This window comes from Neophocaena asiaeorientalis, unplaced genomic scaffold (assembly GCF_003031525.2).
Source record: "Neophocaena asiaeorientalis asiaeorientalis breed wild unplaced genomic scaffold, Neophocaena_asiaeorientalis_V1.1 scaffold40, whole genome shotgun sequence".
Lineage (NCBI taxonomy): Eukaryota > Metazoa > Chordata > Mammalia > Artiodactyla > Phocoenidae > Neophocaena > Neophocaena asiaeorientalis.
The window spans coordinates 2,900,631-2,915,469 of NW_020185335.1; the positions used below are offsets into that span (position 1 = coordinate 2,900,631).

Consider the following 14,839-nt stretch of genomic DNA (forward strand, 5'->3'; position numbering starts at 1 on the left):
AAAAAAAAAAAAAAAAAAAAAAAGAATGAAGAGACCCTTGACAAGTATAATGCACCACAAATTTTCTAAGCCAACCTAGCTCTCAGGAAATGAAAATACATAAAATTGTTTATTTGTTCATGAAAGTACTCTGGGTGAAAGAGAATTCAAATATGGCATTTAAAGACAAAACCCCTCAATCATAGGTACAGTTGGACTATACAAGTTGGCCACATCCAGAGACTTCTTAAGAACATAATTAAACACACCTAACATCCTTCCACATATAAAAGTAAAATAAATTTCTGAAATTGATTCAGATTGCAGAAACTAAACATATGGCAAGTAATCTGGTGGAAAACTAGAGTGTGAAGGGCAGAAAAATTGTTTCATTGCTAAGATGGCATTTCATAACTCCAATTAGAATTAAAGACATGAAAACATATCCACCTCCAACCCCCTTGTAAAGGGCTTTAGGACACTTGCCCTTCTCATTTCCCTTTCATTTTTAAAGTTTTATTTTTTATGTTTTAATAGATCTTTACTGGAGTATAATGGCTTCACAATACTGTGCTAGTTTTTTGTGTGCACAAAGCGAATTAGCCACATGCATACACATGTCCCCATATCCCCTCCCTCCCACCCTCCCTTTCCCACCCCCTAGGTCATCACAAAGCACCAAGCCTATCTCCCTGTGCTACGCTGCTGCTTCCCAGCAGCCAACTATTCTACATTTGGTAGTGTTCATTTCCCTTTCTTATGAATATGTAATCTAGAGACCTGGACTGCAGCTCCCATCTTCACCTCTGAACCCTACATTAAGTCCCACAGTGAATGGTAAAATAACATACGGGATCCATTTCAAAATAGACCAGTTCTCCTCCTGTCAGGGCGATCACCACTTGTCGTTGGTTCACTGCACATTTCACAATTGTTTTCTTTCCAGGAGTCTTCCACTCATTGACTCTCTTGTCTGCTCGTATGTGCCGAATGCCATCAGGATACACCTTGAGGCAGTAACAGAAAGAAACCCAACTTTAGCAATTTGACTCATCACTCAAGCATGACCCTCACACGTATCAGATCTGTCAGATCTAGAGGCACTGTATTTGAGGCACCAGTTGGGTCAATGACAAAAAAGAGTTAAGAGGTCCCAGGCAAGGTTAACTTCAAAAAAGTTCATGTTTTGCAGCATCCATTTCAAAGAAGTTCAAAGCTCCTTAAATGTGAACCCAGCAATCCACACCATAATGAGGTCAAAGAAAGGACAAAGTAAGGTGAGCAGGTTAAGTAGCTCTCTGGAATCCTCACCTGCACTAAGGCATCATCTCCTAACAAGGAGCAGGACAAGGTTGGGGTAGTGCCCAGAAACCCAGAGTCAGTCACTTCTTCTACAGTCTCTCCAATGGACAACACAAGTGTGGCATTCACGAAAGACACAATGATGTAAGCATCAAACTCATCTGAAACGGAAAGAGAAGAAAGAAATGGGTTAGCTAAGAACTCATTAGTTACAAAGCCAAATGAGACACACTAAGCATTCTCTTCAGAAACTTTCCAAGGCACTTCTTCTATGTGTAGTCATCACACACAGTCATGTGGCAAACAGCACAGGATGATCCAAAAGATAATTAAAGGTCATAACAGCCTACAGATATACTTTGCTTCCTTAAATGGCTAAACAGTACATAAAGTAGACATGCCCACATCTAATACCTTTGAAAATTAATATTTTCTTGAGACATTTGCTAGAAAAATGCGAGAGAACAAAGCAAGAGGAAATTTTGTATACAATATTTATATGTACTGAAGCTAGAGTTTCAGATGCCAATCACAATCCATTCTTAAGAGATAACTCCCTATAACCAAGGAAGGTCCCCATCTTCTTCCAAAAGTATCTTATGTGAGAACACAAGACCTAATGAATAAAATAGTGATCACTTAAGCCTCCATGAGACTAAGACATTCTAGGGTTGGAAACTGAGAATCCTAGGATGTCCCGAAAGGAATGATGTAAGAACACTGGATAACCAGGGAGGGGGTGGGTGGTGGTGGTAGTTTATATTGTCAGCCCTTGAACTCTCTAGTTTTTCACATTTAAAAATATAACCATTCGATGGTCATGAGCAATCCTATTAGAACTTGCTTTTCATTTAATAAAATGCACTTGGATAAACAAACACCAAGTTTTTCAAGGAGGTCAGAGGTATACAGGCAACCCCAAAAGTTTCTCACACAGATCCCACAGTTAAAAGCTGTCTACTTCCTACACATTCCACCCTACAACATAAAACAACTTCTGTATGTATCTCCCACATCCAGCACAATGTTTGGCATAAAGCTTGATAAATGGTGAATAAATGTATGTTCATTTTTTTGAGATGAATTGAGATTTTCCTACTTTACATTTGAATTTTCTATATCAATTCCCCTCTTCTTGTCCCCTTCACACAGAAATCAGCAAACAAGGGATAGAATGACAAGCAGACAAGGTACTAAATTAGAGTGGCTGCCTCACTCTTAGCAGAAGCAGCTGAAGGATCCTGCTTGCCTGAGTCCCTGTCAGAGCTCAATACCATAGGCCTGATCCACCCCACTCACATCAAGGACACAGTATGGATTGAGTGCTCCAAGGGTCATTCAGCTGAACTAAGATTACTCAATGAGTTCAGCAGAATCAGTGCTCTTTACAGAAAAAGGGGCCAGATGAAAATGTATTATTGGTATAACCTATAGTAGCATTCTGACCTATTAGCAGGACATAAAATCAATTTTGTGGACTGCAATCAGCATTTTAAAATACAAATATATAGAAATAAATATAATTTATGAGGATGCCTCATAGTAAGGGTAAGTACTATTCTGCAAAACTGTTGCTGCAGTTAATAATACGTGTGCACTGAATGAGTGGCTGAAAGGCAAGGATCAAAGATCTTTCCCAATGGGTATAATCTAATGGCTACACCAGGAATCCAGAGCAAGGGTTCCATCATAAGGTATAACACTGAACAAGCAGATAATTGGTTTTAGATTACTTCACTATAACTGTCAACACGTATCGCATGCCTGGGGACACCTTATAAAATGGCTTTGTAAGAAGACCGCACTGTTCGCCATCATAAAACATGGAGTGTGGACGTGGTTGTCTCTGAAATGGATGCCTTAATAGCGCACAACAAAACCATCTTCACTCTCCACACAACACCAAGCTTGGAAGCTTTGCTCCAGCTCTCAGTTTTTGAACTGGAAATTTCTGGTATGTAAAAGTAACAGGAATTGCTTAATTTTAACATTATATAAATATCGTGTCCTTTCCCATGTTCTCAACACTGAAACCTTGTATTTTAAAAGCTGTGCCAGAGCAAATTAAAGCCAAACAAAAATGGCTCAAACTGGTCAGGATTTCAGCCTCTTTCTTCAGTCAAGGGAAAAGGTGGGCTTCCAGAAAAGAAACCACACATTTATAACTTACATGCAGAGAATGAGGGGAGTGAGGGAAAAAGGACTGCCTGGGCCCCTTATCCTTCCTCTGACCCAAGGCCCCAGACTGCTCAGGTATAAAAATAAAGAGATGCTGGGTGGACTTAAATAGGGTCTTATGTTTGCTGGGCAGTTCAACAAGGAGTAAAGCAATGACTGACATCTGAAAGCTCCTTTACATCACGATTTCCTCAAAATATCCACTACCCTGTAAATACTAAGCACACTGTAACTTCTACCCTTTCCATTCTACGGCCAGGAAGACCAGAAACAGATAAGCTGCTCTTGTGTCCTAGGCAGGTTATAGGTTAAAAGGTGGACTTCAGAACAAAAATCAAGCTTCAGTCAAGATAAATGACTATGAACTATGAAATCTATGTTGCCTTCTTCCAGAGGTTTCAAATTTCATATAAATGACCATTAGTTCAAACCTCAGTGAAGAATCTATTAGGATATGAGAACGCATCTTTGTCTCAGTTAAAAAGGACTTCTATCTGTCTGAGCAATACGGAAGCAGCCCACAGAAGAGGGAATGCTTTCTTCTTCTTTCCCCTGCCTTAGTATCTCAGGCTCAAAAAACAGCTCACTACTCCAAAGGGAAAAGTGAGTGACCATCCAGATGATTTAGGCCTCCAATGTCTCACTCTCACTCTATACTCAGACTACTCAGTGCTTGTCTTGCCTCAGCACAGTCTTGATTATACTCAAGAGAAAAAGGGGGGCTTTCTCCAGGACCTAATCTTTCAGTCAGTACATGTGGAACATTACAAAAACATCAAGAGAGAGTATGAAGTTAAGATTTTCTAGCCACAGCCTCTTTTAGCTTAATGAGAGGCAAATTAATCAAATGTTCTATATTCTGTAGGAGAAAGTGATTCCTGCCTCAGACTATTTAACATACAGGCAGATGGGTGTGCACCACTAACACTGCACATGGAGAGCCAACTGCAAAGTTACCCTCTGAAAGATGCTACCAGGGCAGCCTCAATATTTTGTGCAGGTCCCTCTCCCTGGGTAATCTCTAAGACCCCACAGTAGACCCTAGCAATAGGTACAAGGTACACACCTGTGGTGATCAGCACCTTCACCAGCCACCTGTGGAAGAGAAAAAAAGGCTTGGTATTGGTAGTGTGCATCACCAAGTACCAGCCAAGGTTAGTAGTTGCCTGGAAGACTGCAGCATGTGTGGACATGTGGAATAGTAAATTAGGGTATCTGGAAAGAGAATGAACAGAGAGAACTTGACCTGTTTTGTGGGTGATCACCCAAATTATAGTTTCTAAAGAGTAAAATTTATCAGGATGTAATCATTTCCTAGATTTTGGTATCTAGAGGACAAAACTTTTCAGGTACAAGTTCCATCATGCAACATACCACAGATCACGAACTTATCTAACTTACCCCAAAAGCCTTTCCTGATTCTCAAACACATGCCTGTTCCCTCTTCTCTAACCCCTCCTGGCAACATGCTTGTGCCTTTCATCACATCTGAACACACAACAGTTTTCTGTTTTGGTTTTGGTTTTTATTGCGGTACGCGGGCCTCTCACTGTTGTGGCCTCTCCCGTTGCAGAGCACAGGCTCCAGACGTGCAGGCCCAGCGGCCATGGCTCACGGGCCCAGCCGCTCCCCGGCATGTGGGATCCTCCTGGACCGGGGCACGAACCCATGTACCCTGCATCGGCAGGCGGACTCTCAACCACTGTGCCATCAGGGAAGCCCACAACAGTTTTTTATATTTACCTTCTTTTTTAGATGGTACATGCCCTGAGAGTAGAGTCCTATCTTAACTACAAGGTAGCAGGATGAGAATACTGAACTTATCCTAGAAAACCAGCATGACCCAAACTCACTATAGGGTTAGTCAAATGAACACTGGATTGAGATTCGGGAGACACTGCTTTCAGTCTCTATTACCTAGGTGCCCTATCTTGGGATAGTCAATGCCTGTGATTTTCGGCCTTCTTCATAAAAATGAGGGGTTAACTTTCCTGCAAATCTAAATTGATTTTACAGTAAAGTTTAATAAGTGAAAACAAAAACAAACAAAAAAAGAGGAGCAAACTAGGTTTTATCTCAAAGGCTCTTTCTAATTCAAACAGTCTGGGAAATGTTTTCAAGAGCCTAAATATCAACCAGCCAATCTGCCACCAAGCTAAAGGTGAACATCAACAGTGACCAGTTTCTTTATGAAGACATTACACAAAATGGGGAAATCTTTCAAAACCAATCATCCAATAATTACCTTTTCAGCTAAAATGAACCTACTAATTTCCTATTCACTTTTTTTTTCTTTCTACTCAACTCAGATTGGATTCCAATGCTTACATGAGACAAAATCCACTAAAATGTGTACTCTATTAAAAGAAACGAGATTTCCGTCCTCCACATTTCCCAGCTCCCTTAAATTTGTTCCATACAACCAAAACATCTAAATAGCAGGAAGATTTCCAGCTGTTTTCTTTAAAAAGCTTTGTATATTGGCCAGTTCCACATTCCTGAGGGAACAAGAGGAAAATGAGGTCTAGGAATAGAAATGACCTACGATCCCAAAGAATCAAAGGGAAAATGAGAATTGAGTTTCATCTCTAAGGGAATGAAATTCAGTTGTCACAAGACTTTCCTGCTATTGCACCAAAATGAATTTTCGCATAACTTTCAATTTTTTAGGATGAGGTGACCATTTTTATTCTGGAGCTCAGACTTCCTCTTTCCTCCATCCCTTCTTTTCTACTCACTCTAAAATTCTGATTCCATTCAATCAACCTCTGCTTTCCTTAAACACAACTACTATACCTATTGAGCATTAACAAACTTTACCAATCTCTTAATACCCAGAATAATACCTTTAATTTCACTGTGATTTCAGCACAATAAGAGAGAAAACATCGTTGAAGAAAAAAGAAGCAAAAACTTTCCCTTACACAATACTCCTCACACAAATGGAAAGAGTATCTTAAAGATGAATACAGTCAAAGAACACAACATACGACAGCTCTATCTATGATACTCAAGTGTATATGTACTGAATATTAACAGCCACCCTATGCTCCCCTTACCCATGTGTACAAAAAGTAGTAAGTGAAGGCACCCTGATTGGGAGAGCCTCAAAAACATGGTGTTGAGTCAGAAGAAGTTTCTAGTATATGGTGCTAGATGATGTGATATAGAAGCATTATAAATGCAATCTCTTAAGCCTTCTATTGTCAGTGGCACCCAGACCCTCATTTTGACTGTTGGGAAAGGGCTGCTTACCTTCAATGTGCCGACGCACTGTCCAGACAGCATTGGGGTTACCGGGTAACTCTGAGACAGCCATTTCTGATACCTGACAGGGAGAGGAGACAAACCACAGATCCAGTGAGCATGAAACTCAGCCCCTTGCTTACAACTACACTAGATAGTACAGTCCCAACATAGCAGTGCTCACACTGCATACTTGATTAAAACACTGGAGCCATCTAGTCAAAAAGAATGTAAGAACCAAAACGCTAGAGGCACTGGCAATTCCCATAATAGACTTCAGCAAGAAGTGATGGAACATCTAGGACAGTTGTTGCAGCCAAGACCAAACACTTCCTTTGGGTATAACATGCCTGCATCCTCCTCAAAGTGAGCACGTGGGAATGAAACAGTCCATCTAAGTTAGCATCCCATTTCTTTCTTTTTTGAAAACGTATTTATTTAATTGATTTTATTGTATTCGTTTTATTTTTGGCTGCGTTGGGTCTTCGTTGCTGCGCGCGGGCTTTTTCTAGTCGTGGCGAGCAGGGGCTACTCTTCGTTGTGGTGCTTGGGCTTCTCACTGCGGCGGCTTCTCTTGTTACGGAGCACAGGCTCTAGGCACGGGGGCTTCAGTAGCTGTGGCATGTGGGCTCAGTAGTTGTGGCTCGCAGGCTCTGGTGCGCAGGCTCAGTAGTTGTGGCACACGGGCTTAGTTGTTCTGCGGCATGTGGGATCTTCCCAGACCAGGGCTCAGACCCGTGTCCCCTGCATTGGCAGGCAGATTCTTAACCACTGCACCGCCAGGGAAGCCCCCCATTTCTTTTCTTTGTTCCCTCAAGGCCAAATTCCATCTCCCTTCACAGAACAATTCAAATGCCACATTCTTTAGGAAAAATCTTCCCTTATTCTCTTGGCTGGCAGTCATCTCTTCCTCATAAGTTCTCACAGGAATCACAATCACCACCTCTTAGGACACTTACCTAAAAAGTGATCTGAGGAATTGTTTTGTCCTTCCTACTAGGTTCTTATGCTCCTTAAGGTCAGAGTCAAGAATCCTCTGAATGTCTTATAGGCTCTCAAATGAGAGTAAATGCAATACTAAGATGAACTCAAAATGATCTAGAGGAGAAAGCTAGGTGTGGGTTATATATTAACTGTCTGTAATATCCTTGCAATTTTTCTGTAAATCTAAAACCATTCAAAAATAAAAATTTTATTAAGTGTTTTTTAAATGACCTAGAAATAAAAAATTAGGCAGCCTATTATACTGTACAGTGGAACTACATCTTATAGGAAGAACGCTAGTATATCTATGAAAGACATTACCCTTTTGTTGGTTTACTGATGTGATAATAGCAGGAATACCTGATCGTGGTACAGGAGAATCTTGGAAAACTTCACCATCAATAAAACGTAAATGTCAGGTATACCACACTCTATACACCAAATGTAATATCTGACAGTGACCGTGTTCAACTGAGACCATAATCTAGCTAGACAACAAGGTTCAACAAATAGATATACAGGAAAAAAGAAACGTCCAACAATTTAAAAATAATTTTATATAACATAATTTTTTTTAATATAATTGGAAAAAATTAGGAGGAAGCAGATGACTCACAAACAATGATTCTTAATTGGGTCCTTTAACTCTTACACGGTACACAAAATTTTCTGTTAATGCATATATGTATTTTTTGTGTTGAGCGCTTGCTTTAATCAGATGCTCGATAGGATCCAATTAGCAGTAACTAACTAATCAAGAACTACTGGTCTAGGGCTTCCCTGGTGGCGCAGTGGTTGAGTGTCCACCTGCCGATGCAGGAGGCGCGGGTTTGTGCCCCAGTCCGGGAAGATTTCACATGCCGCGGAGTGGCTGGGCCCGTGGGCCATGGCCGCTGGGTCTGCGCGTCCAGAGCCTGTACTCCGCAACGGGAGAGGCCACAGCAGTGAGAGGCCCGTGTACCGCAAAAAAAAAAAAAAAAAGAACTACTGGTCTAAATTGGGTTCAAGTCATCGAAAATTTGGTGACCTGATGAATATTTTGGCAGTCAAAATTTTTTGAATTCTCTGAAACTACAATATTAATAGCTAACATTTATTGAACAGTTACTATATGCCAGAACTTGAGCTAAGTGCTTCATACACATTCTCATTTAATTCACACAACAATCCTTTAAGGCGGGTCCTATAAAGCTTAGTAATAACTATTAAGTAGTAGAGCCAGAATTCAAAACCAAGGTCATCTTCCCTGTGTTCCAATAAAACTTTCCAAAAACAGGCAGTGGGACTCTAAGAGCCTGGAGCCTGCTCAACCACAACCTCTAAGAGCAAAGTGTCAGAAAAAGCTTTATTTTACTCCTAACAAAATCAAGTCCAGTGTACTTGCTAAAAGCCATCAACACTAGAACCATGGTGAGAAGAGGGTGTGGGATTTGAGAAGGTAATTTTGAGTATTCATATCACCTAAAAAGTCCAACAATAAAGGATTCATTGCGGGAGGTGGGAGGGTGGAGGGATGAATTGGGAGATTGGGATTGACCTATATACACTAATACGTATAAAACAGATATACAATAAGAACCTGCCGTATAAAAAATAAATTATATTAAAAAAAAAAGGATTCATTAAATAAATTCTAATCTACCCACTGTGGAAATATATTGCAAAAACATTAAAAATGACATGACAGGGCTTCCCTGTCATGTCCCGCATGCCGGGGAGCGGCTGGGCCCGTGAGCCATGGCCGCTGGGCCTGTGCGTCCGGAGCCTGTGCTCTGCAACGGGAGAGGCCACAACAGGGAGAGGCCCACGTACAACAACAACAAAAAATAAATAAAACTAAAAATAATGACATAAGAGCACACAGTAATCAGGAATGTAGTAAGATACAAAAATATATACACAATACTAACATAGTTAAAAATATAAGTATCTAAAAGCTACGAAAAAGACCAACACTAAAAGGAAACGGAGTAAAATGTGCCATGCAGATTTCCTAACCTCCACGTAATGGCGACTGAACCTGGAACTAACAGACGTGTTTCTCCCCTTTGATTCCTATTTGCCAAATTTTTAAAATGTGCTTGCTGTGCTAACATGTTAAAGGATAAGAAATTTAAACTCTAAACTTTATGGAAATGGGGAGAAAGAAAACATTTTTCTTTCACTTTGATCTCATCAGAATAAAGCCTTAGGCTGCTTTGTCAATGCTTTCCTCCAAACCCTGCATATGATCTAGAAATTCCAATCTTACCTCAAGTCCATGCCTTAAGACCCTCAGAGATGACCTCGGTCCCCTACCACAGGCCACATATAGCTGTGGAGTGTCTTCATTGGCCAGGTCAGCTATCTGCACAGAGAAAGGGGAAAAAAATGTCTACTTCTGCTACTTTTCCGTACCCAACCCTGATTGTTCTCAGGGCGACAAACCACTTTTTAGTTTATTAGACTTAAATATTGCTACTGGTCCTGGGGGCACAGAGTGGAAAAGACCCAATGTTCCAAAAAGCAAACAGTTTGAAGCAGCAAGTTTTACCAACCAAAAAAGCTTGTTCTTTTTTTTTTTTTCTTGCCATGCTGCGTGGCATGTGGGATCTTAGTTCCTTGGCCAGGTATCAAACCTGTGCCCCTTGTAGTGGAAGCGTGGAGTCTTAACCACTGGACCACCAGGGAAGTCCCACGTGTATCAGTTCTTGAGTTAACAAAATATTTTTTACAATCAGTGAAATTGTTATATAACCTCAAACTGAAATCTCAGCATTTCCTTCCAACCAAAAATATAGACAATGAATTAATTATCTTTATCTGTGACTTTGTCACCAATATTAAAGTTTATAGACACCTCCAAATATCATTTCCCTTATCACTATTTCAAAATTACATTTACTAGATCCACTGTTAGAACGCACATGACCACAGCTGCCCTATCTACTACAGACGTTCCTATGATGTATCTGACCAATTACGGAGTAACTCTGCACCTGGCTGTTTGCCACCAAACGGGGAAGCCATGTGTTCTTTTACTAGTCACCCTAGATATCGAGCTGCTTTCCAGTACAAATATTTGTTGATCAACATGTGGAAAGAAGTTATTTGTATTGTAGTTTTGTCAAACTGTACAATTCAAATGAAAATTCTTGACTGTAAGGCAGTGCAGCCTACTGTAACATGGATGAGCATGTGGGTTGTGAGTGTATATAACCTTCACACTGACTTCTTTAAAAAATTAACTTACCAATTTTAAATGCACTATCTTGTTATTTTAAGCCCATTACAGAAGCACATATACTAATTTTTCACAATTTAAAAAATAATTTGCTCTCTTGGCTATCATATGTTTATTACTATATGCATTTAAAAATATTATTCACAGAGGGGATCCAGAAGCCTCACTAGGCTAGTAAAGAGACACATGGCAAAAAATGCTTATAGCCCTGCTACAGATACCTGAACTTCCTGTTAATTTTATTCTTGACCTATAAACTATTTACACAATTATCTCCTCAAATTCCAGTGAAAGCAGAAAAAAAAAAATCAGTAAAAATCCAATTAGGAATTATTCATACTTATTTTCTATTGCCCTCAGGAGTAACCCTTTCTCAAAAAGAAAGAACAAAAGCAGTTAACTTCAAACTGCTACTTTTACCAGGAAGAGTGCCTGAATACTGACTGTGTGTCCCTGGCACAGTGAGCAAAACTCTTCCACTAAAAGTGTAATCATCTAGACAGGGTAGGGTGCTGCCTAATGGTCACTGGAACCCCAGGAATCCAGGATGCAACAGCAGGGTAAAATTTCTGCCACACTTGAGTGCCAGTAGTGAGAGACACAGTTCCCATCTTGGGCCACCTTGGGTTCCCAAAAAGGTTCTGTTACTGACTGATCCCAGTGTCTCTGGAGTACTTTACGGAGGAAGTGACTGTTAAAATGAGATATAGATATTCACAGACTGTTAAGTGATAAAGGTTTACTTCAGAATACTGTAAAGGATATGAGCATATTTACATTAAAAAGAAAAGTGTAACACACAAATGCTTATAGATGCAGAGAAAATGTCTGGAAGCAATCACAGGAAGCTATTAATGGCACAGCCTCGGTGGAATAGAGGGTTGAAAAGACTGGGGATTGCACTTTTACTTTTTATCTTTTGTACAGTCTGAATTTTTATAAAACATGATTTTTATCATTTAAAAAAATTTTTTTTAAGCCCAAGGATTTATGTAATGGTTTTTAATTACCCAACTACCTTTAGGTGCTTCACCCTTATACTCTGGCAATACCACAGATATGCTGATGAACCTCTTAAACTAGACCTTAATTTAATTGGATTTAAAACTTTAAACTCATTCAGATTCAGAAACAGTTGGCTAGCACTGTTCATTATGGAGTGACTGGAAAGATCCTCACCTGGCAAAACAAAATGGGAGAGAGGCTGTCCAACTCATCAACCAGCACAAGGTTTTTGAGTGGTCTTGGCTGAAAAAAGAATGTATCTCCTTCTTCCAGAGGCATGGCAGATGAAAACTCAGGTTCTTCATCATCATCTCCAAGATGTGCAATTTGATATAAGTAACTAGAGAGAAGCAAAGACTTTAGTTAAAATATTTTCTGTCTGATGTACAACATGATAAATATAATTAACACTGCTATATGTTATACATGAAAGTTGTCGAGAGTAAATCCTAAGAGTACTCAACACAAGGGAAAAAATTTTTTTTCCTACTTCTTCAATGTTGTACCAAATGAGATGAACTGTGATAATCATTTCATAATGTATGTAAGCCAAATCATGCTGCAACACCTTAAACTTATACAGTGCTATGTCAATTATATCTCAATAAAACTGGAAGGAAGAAAGCAAATAGCATTTAAAAAATATTTTCTGTCTGAAGATGTTTGCCATCAACATAATGCTCATAAATCACTTTAATATTGAGTCAGCATCTATAGTTTGAGATCTCTGCTTATCTGACTGGGGTTTTCTTTTTCTTTAAAAAGAGGGATAAAGAAATTAAGACTACTGAATTCAAACCGGTAAAGTGGCAGGACCTTAGCATCACAGTGGTTAAGAGTACTGGACTTGGGCTTCCCTGATGGCGCAGTGGTTGAGAGTCCGCCTGCCAACGCAGGGGACACGGGTTCATGCCCTGGTCCGGGAAGATCCCACATGCCACGGAGTGGCTGGGCCTGTGAGCCATGGCTGCTGAGCCTGCGCGTCTGGTGCCTGTGCTCCGCAATGGGAGAGGCCACAACAGTGAGAGGCCCGCGTACAGCAAAAAAAAACAACAAAAAGAGTACTGGACTTCCACTAGAGTGCCTGGGTCTGAATCCTAGCTCTGCCGCTTAACTAGCTGCATATTATTACTTAATCTCTCTTTGCCTCAGTTGCCTCATTTATAAAATTGAATAGTACCTTCCTAAAGAATTCAATGAGTACTTAGAACATTGCATCACACCTAGTAAGCACAGTTTTTGTCAAATAAAATGAAGTATGGATAAATGAAACCCAAAGAACATCTATAACCACTTATTTTAACCAGTCACCAGGCCAAATGTAACAAAAAACAAGAATTGGTTATTTCACAAAAGTATGCAGATACTGTATTATTATTCCTGAAACAAAACATAAACATATCCAGAGATAATAAGCAACAAAATCATCTTGCCCTTCTCCTGTCTGTCCTCTGGGGGTCTGTAAACTGATTCAAAGGCAAACCACAAAAAAAAACATAAAAAAGGGAAAGCAATTTGGGAGTAGATAACCTGTAACAATATACCATCATAAACTGAGTGTGCAATGAGCACACTTTTGGGAAGCAGCTCAATTAAAATAAAATCACACTGCTGGTCATATTTATTCTTTTTTTTTTTTTCATATTTATTCTTTAAGTCATATACCAAACCTTCAATACAAAGCCCTTTGAACAATCCAGTGTAGCTTTTTAGGAGCAAGATAAAATGATTACATTGGGGTCTGAAATACATAAGACACTCAATAAATGTTAGCCAAATAAATCTCAGCATATAACCTTCTGGTAAACTCATCAGATTCTATGTTAAATTATGAAAAAGCAAACAGGGTTATTATCCTTGAATGATTTACAAACACACTGAAAAGAAAGAAAAAGTTAAATAATACAAACTTCTTATTCAGGCAAGATGTCCATATACAGATGATAAAGATCACCCATCAAAGACACTTTCACAGATAACCAAGAGGATGCTGGGTTCACTACCTCCATCACAAGAAAGGTTGCTTCGGCTGAATCTCGATAAAACAGTTTCTGTGATTATAATGTGCTTCAGAGCAGGAACTTTGGAACCAGGTGGTCTGGCTTTGAGTTAGATTTAGTTGTGTGATCAAATTTCTTAAATTCTCTGTGACCCCAGTGCCCTTACTATAAATGGGTTAACAGCACTGTCTTACAGGGAATGTTATGCATCAATATTTGTAAAGTACTTAGAACACAGTAAATGCTATATTAAGTATCTGATTGATAAATAAGTTTGCTTTATGAGTTAACACCCACAGCACGTTTCTGATGCCCCAAATCTCCACTCTTATGTCTTCCAGATTTCAGGTGCAACAGTAATGGATAATTTCTCACAAGTTCAAACCCATCTCACTCTAACAAGCATCCCACCTGTGCACTGTAGTCTTTCTATTCTCTGCCCTCAGAACATCTATCCCGTTGGGAGCTGCCTGAGCAACAGGATGTACAGGGGACTTCATGCCCCCAGGGGTAACCTTCAACCCAAGAGGGAGAGGAACTGGTGCTGTTAACCCCCAGGTGGGCAATTTTCAAAGGCATTCTGCATGCTTCTCAGCAGATCTTGACAGAAGCCAGTTTCCAATGACCACAGCAGGAACCTCAGTAATGGGCCCTTAATACAGGCTTTTCCTCTTTTCCCTATCTCTCCCCACTGATCCCTCACTCTTGCTTCCTGCAATTACCTCCCAATAATCTAGCCTTGTCTCGGGCTCTGCTTACAGGGGAGCCCAAACTGAAACAATATAAGAAAAATGTTTAGAACAGTGCCTGTTACATACAGACAAGTGCTCAACAAATGTACACTATGATTGTTTAGAACAAAAGGAATCACTGTCTGTATTATTTCTAAAAAGACTTAGAAGACTTAACAATTAGAATGTGT

General features: G+C 39.8%; 1 protein-coding gene across 1 annotated transcript in view; it reads right to left on the bottom strand.

Moving 5' to 3' along the window:
* Positions 1 to 14,839, bottom strand: part of SF3B3 (splicing factor 3b subunit 3) — a 46,305-nt gene that overhangs the window by 15,687 nt on the left and 15,779 nt on the right. Inside the window, exons 9-13 of the mRNA XM_024735481.1 lie at positions 12,092 to 12,257; positions 9,941 to 10,036; positions 6,715 to 6,787; positions 1,291 to 1,442; positions 831 to 986 (exon numbers count right to left, since the gene is read on the bottom strand). Of these exons, the coding sequence (XP_024591249.1) occupies positions 831 to 986; positions 1,291 to 1,442; positions 6,715 to 6,787; positions 9,941 to 10,036; positions 12,092 to 12,257 (643 nt within the window). The remainder of the gene's footprint in view (positions 1 to 830; positions 987 to 1,290; positions 1,443 to 6,714; positions 6,788 to 9,940; positions 10,037 to 12,091; positions 12,258 to 14,839) is intronic.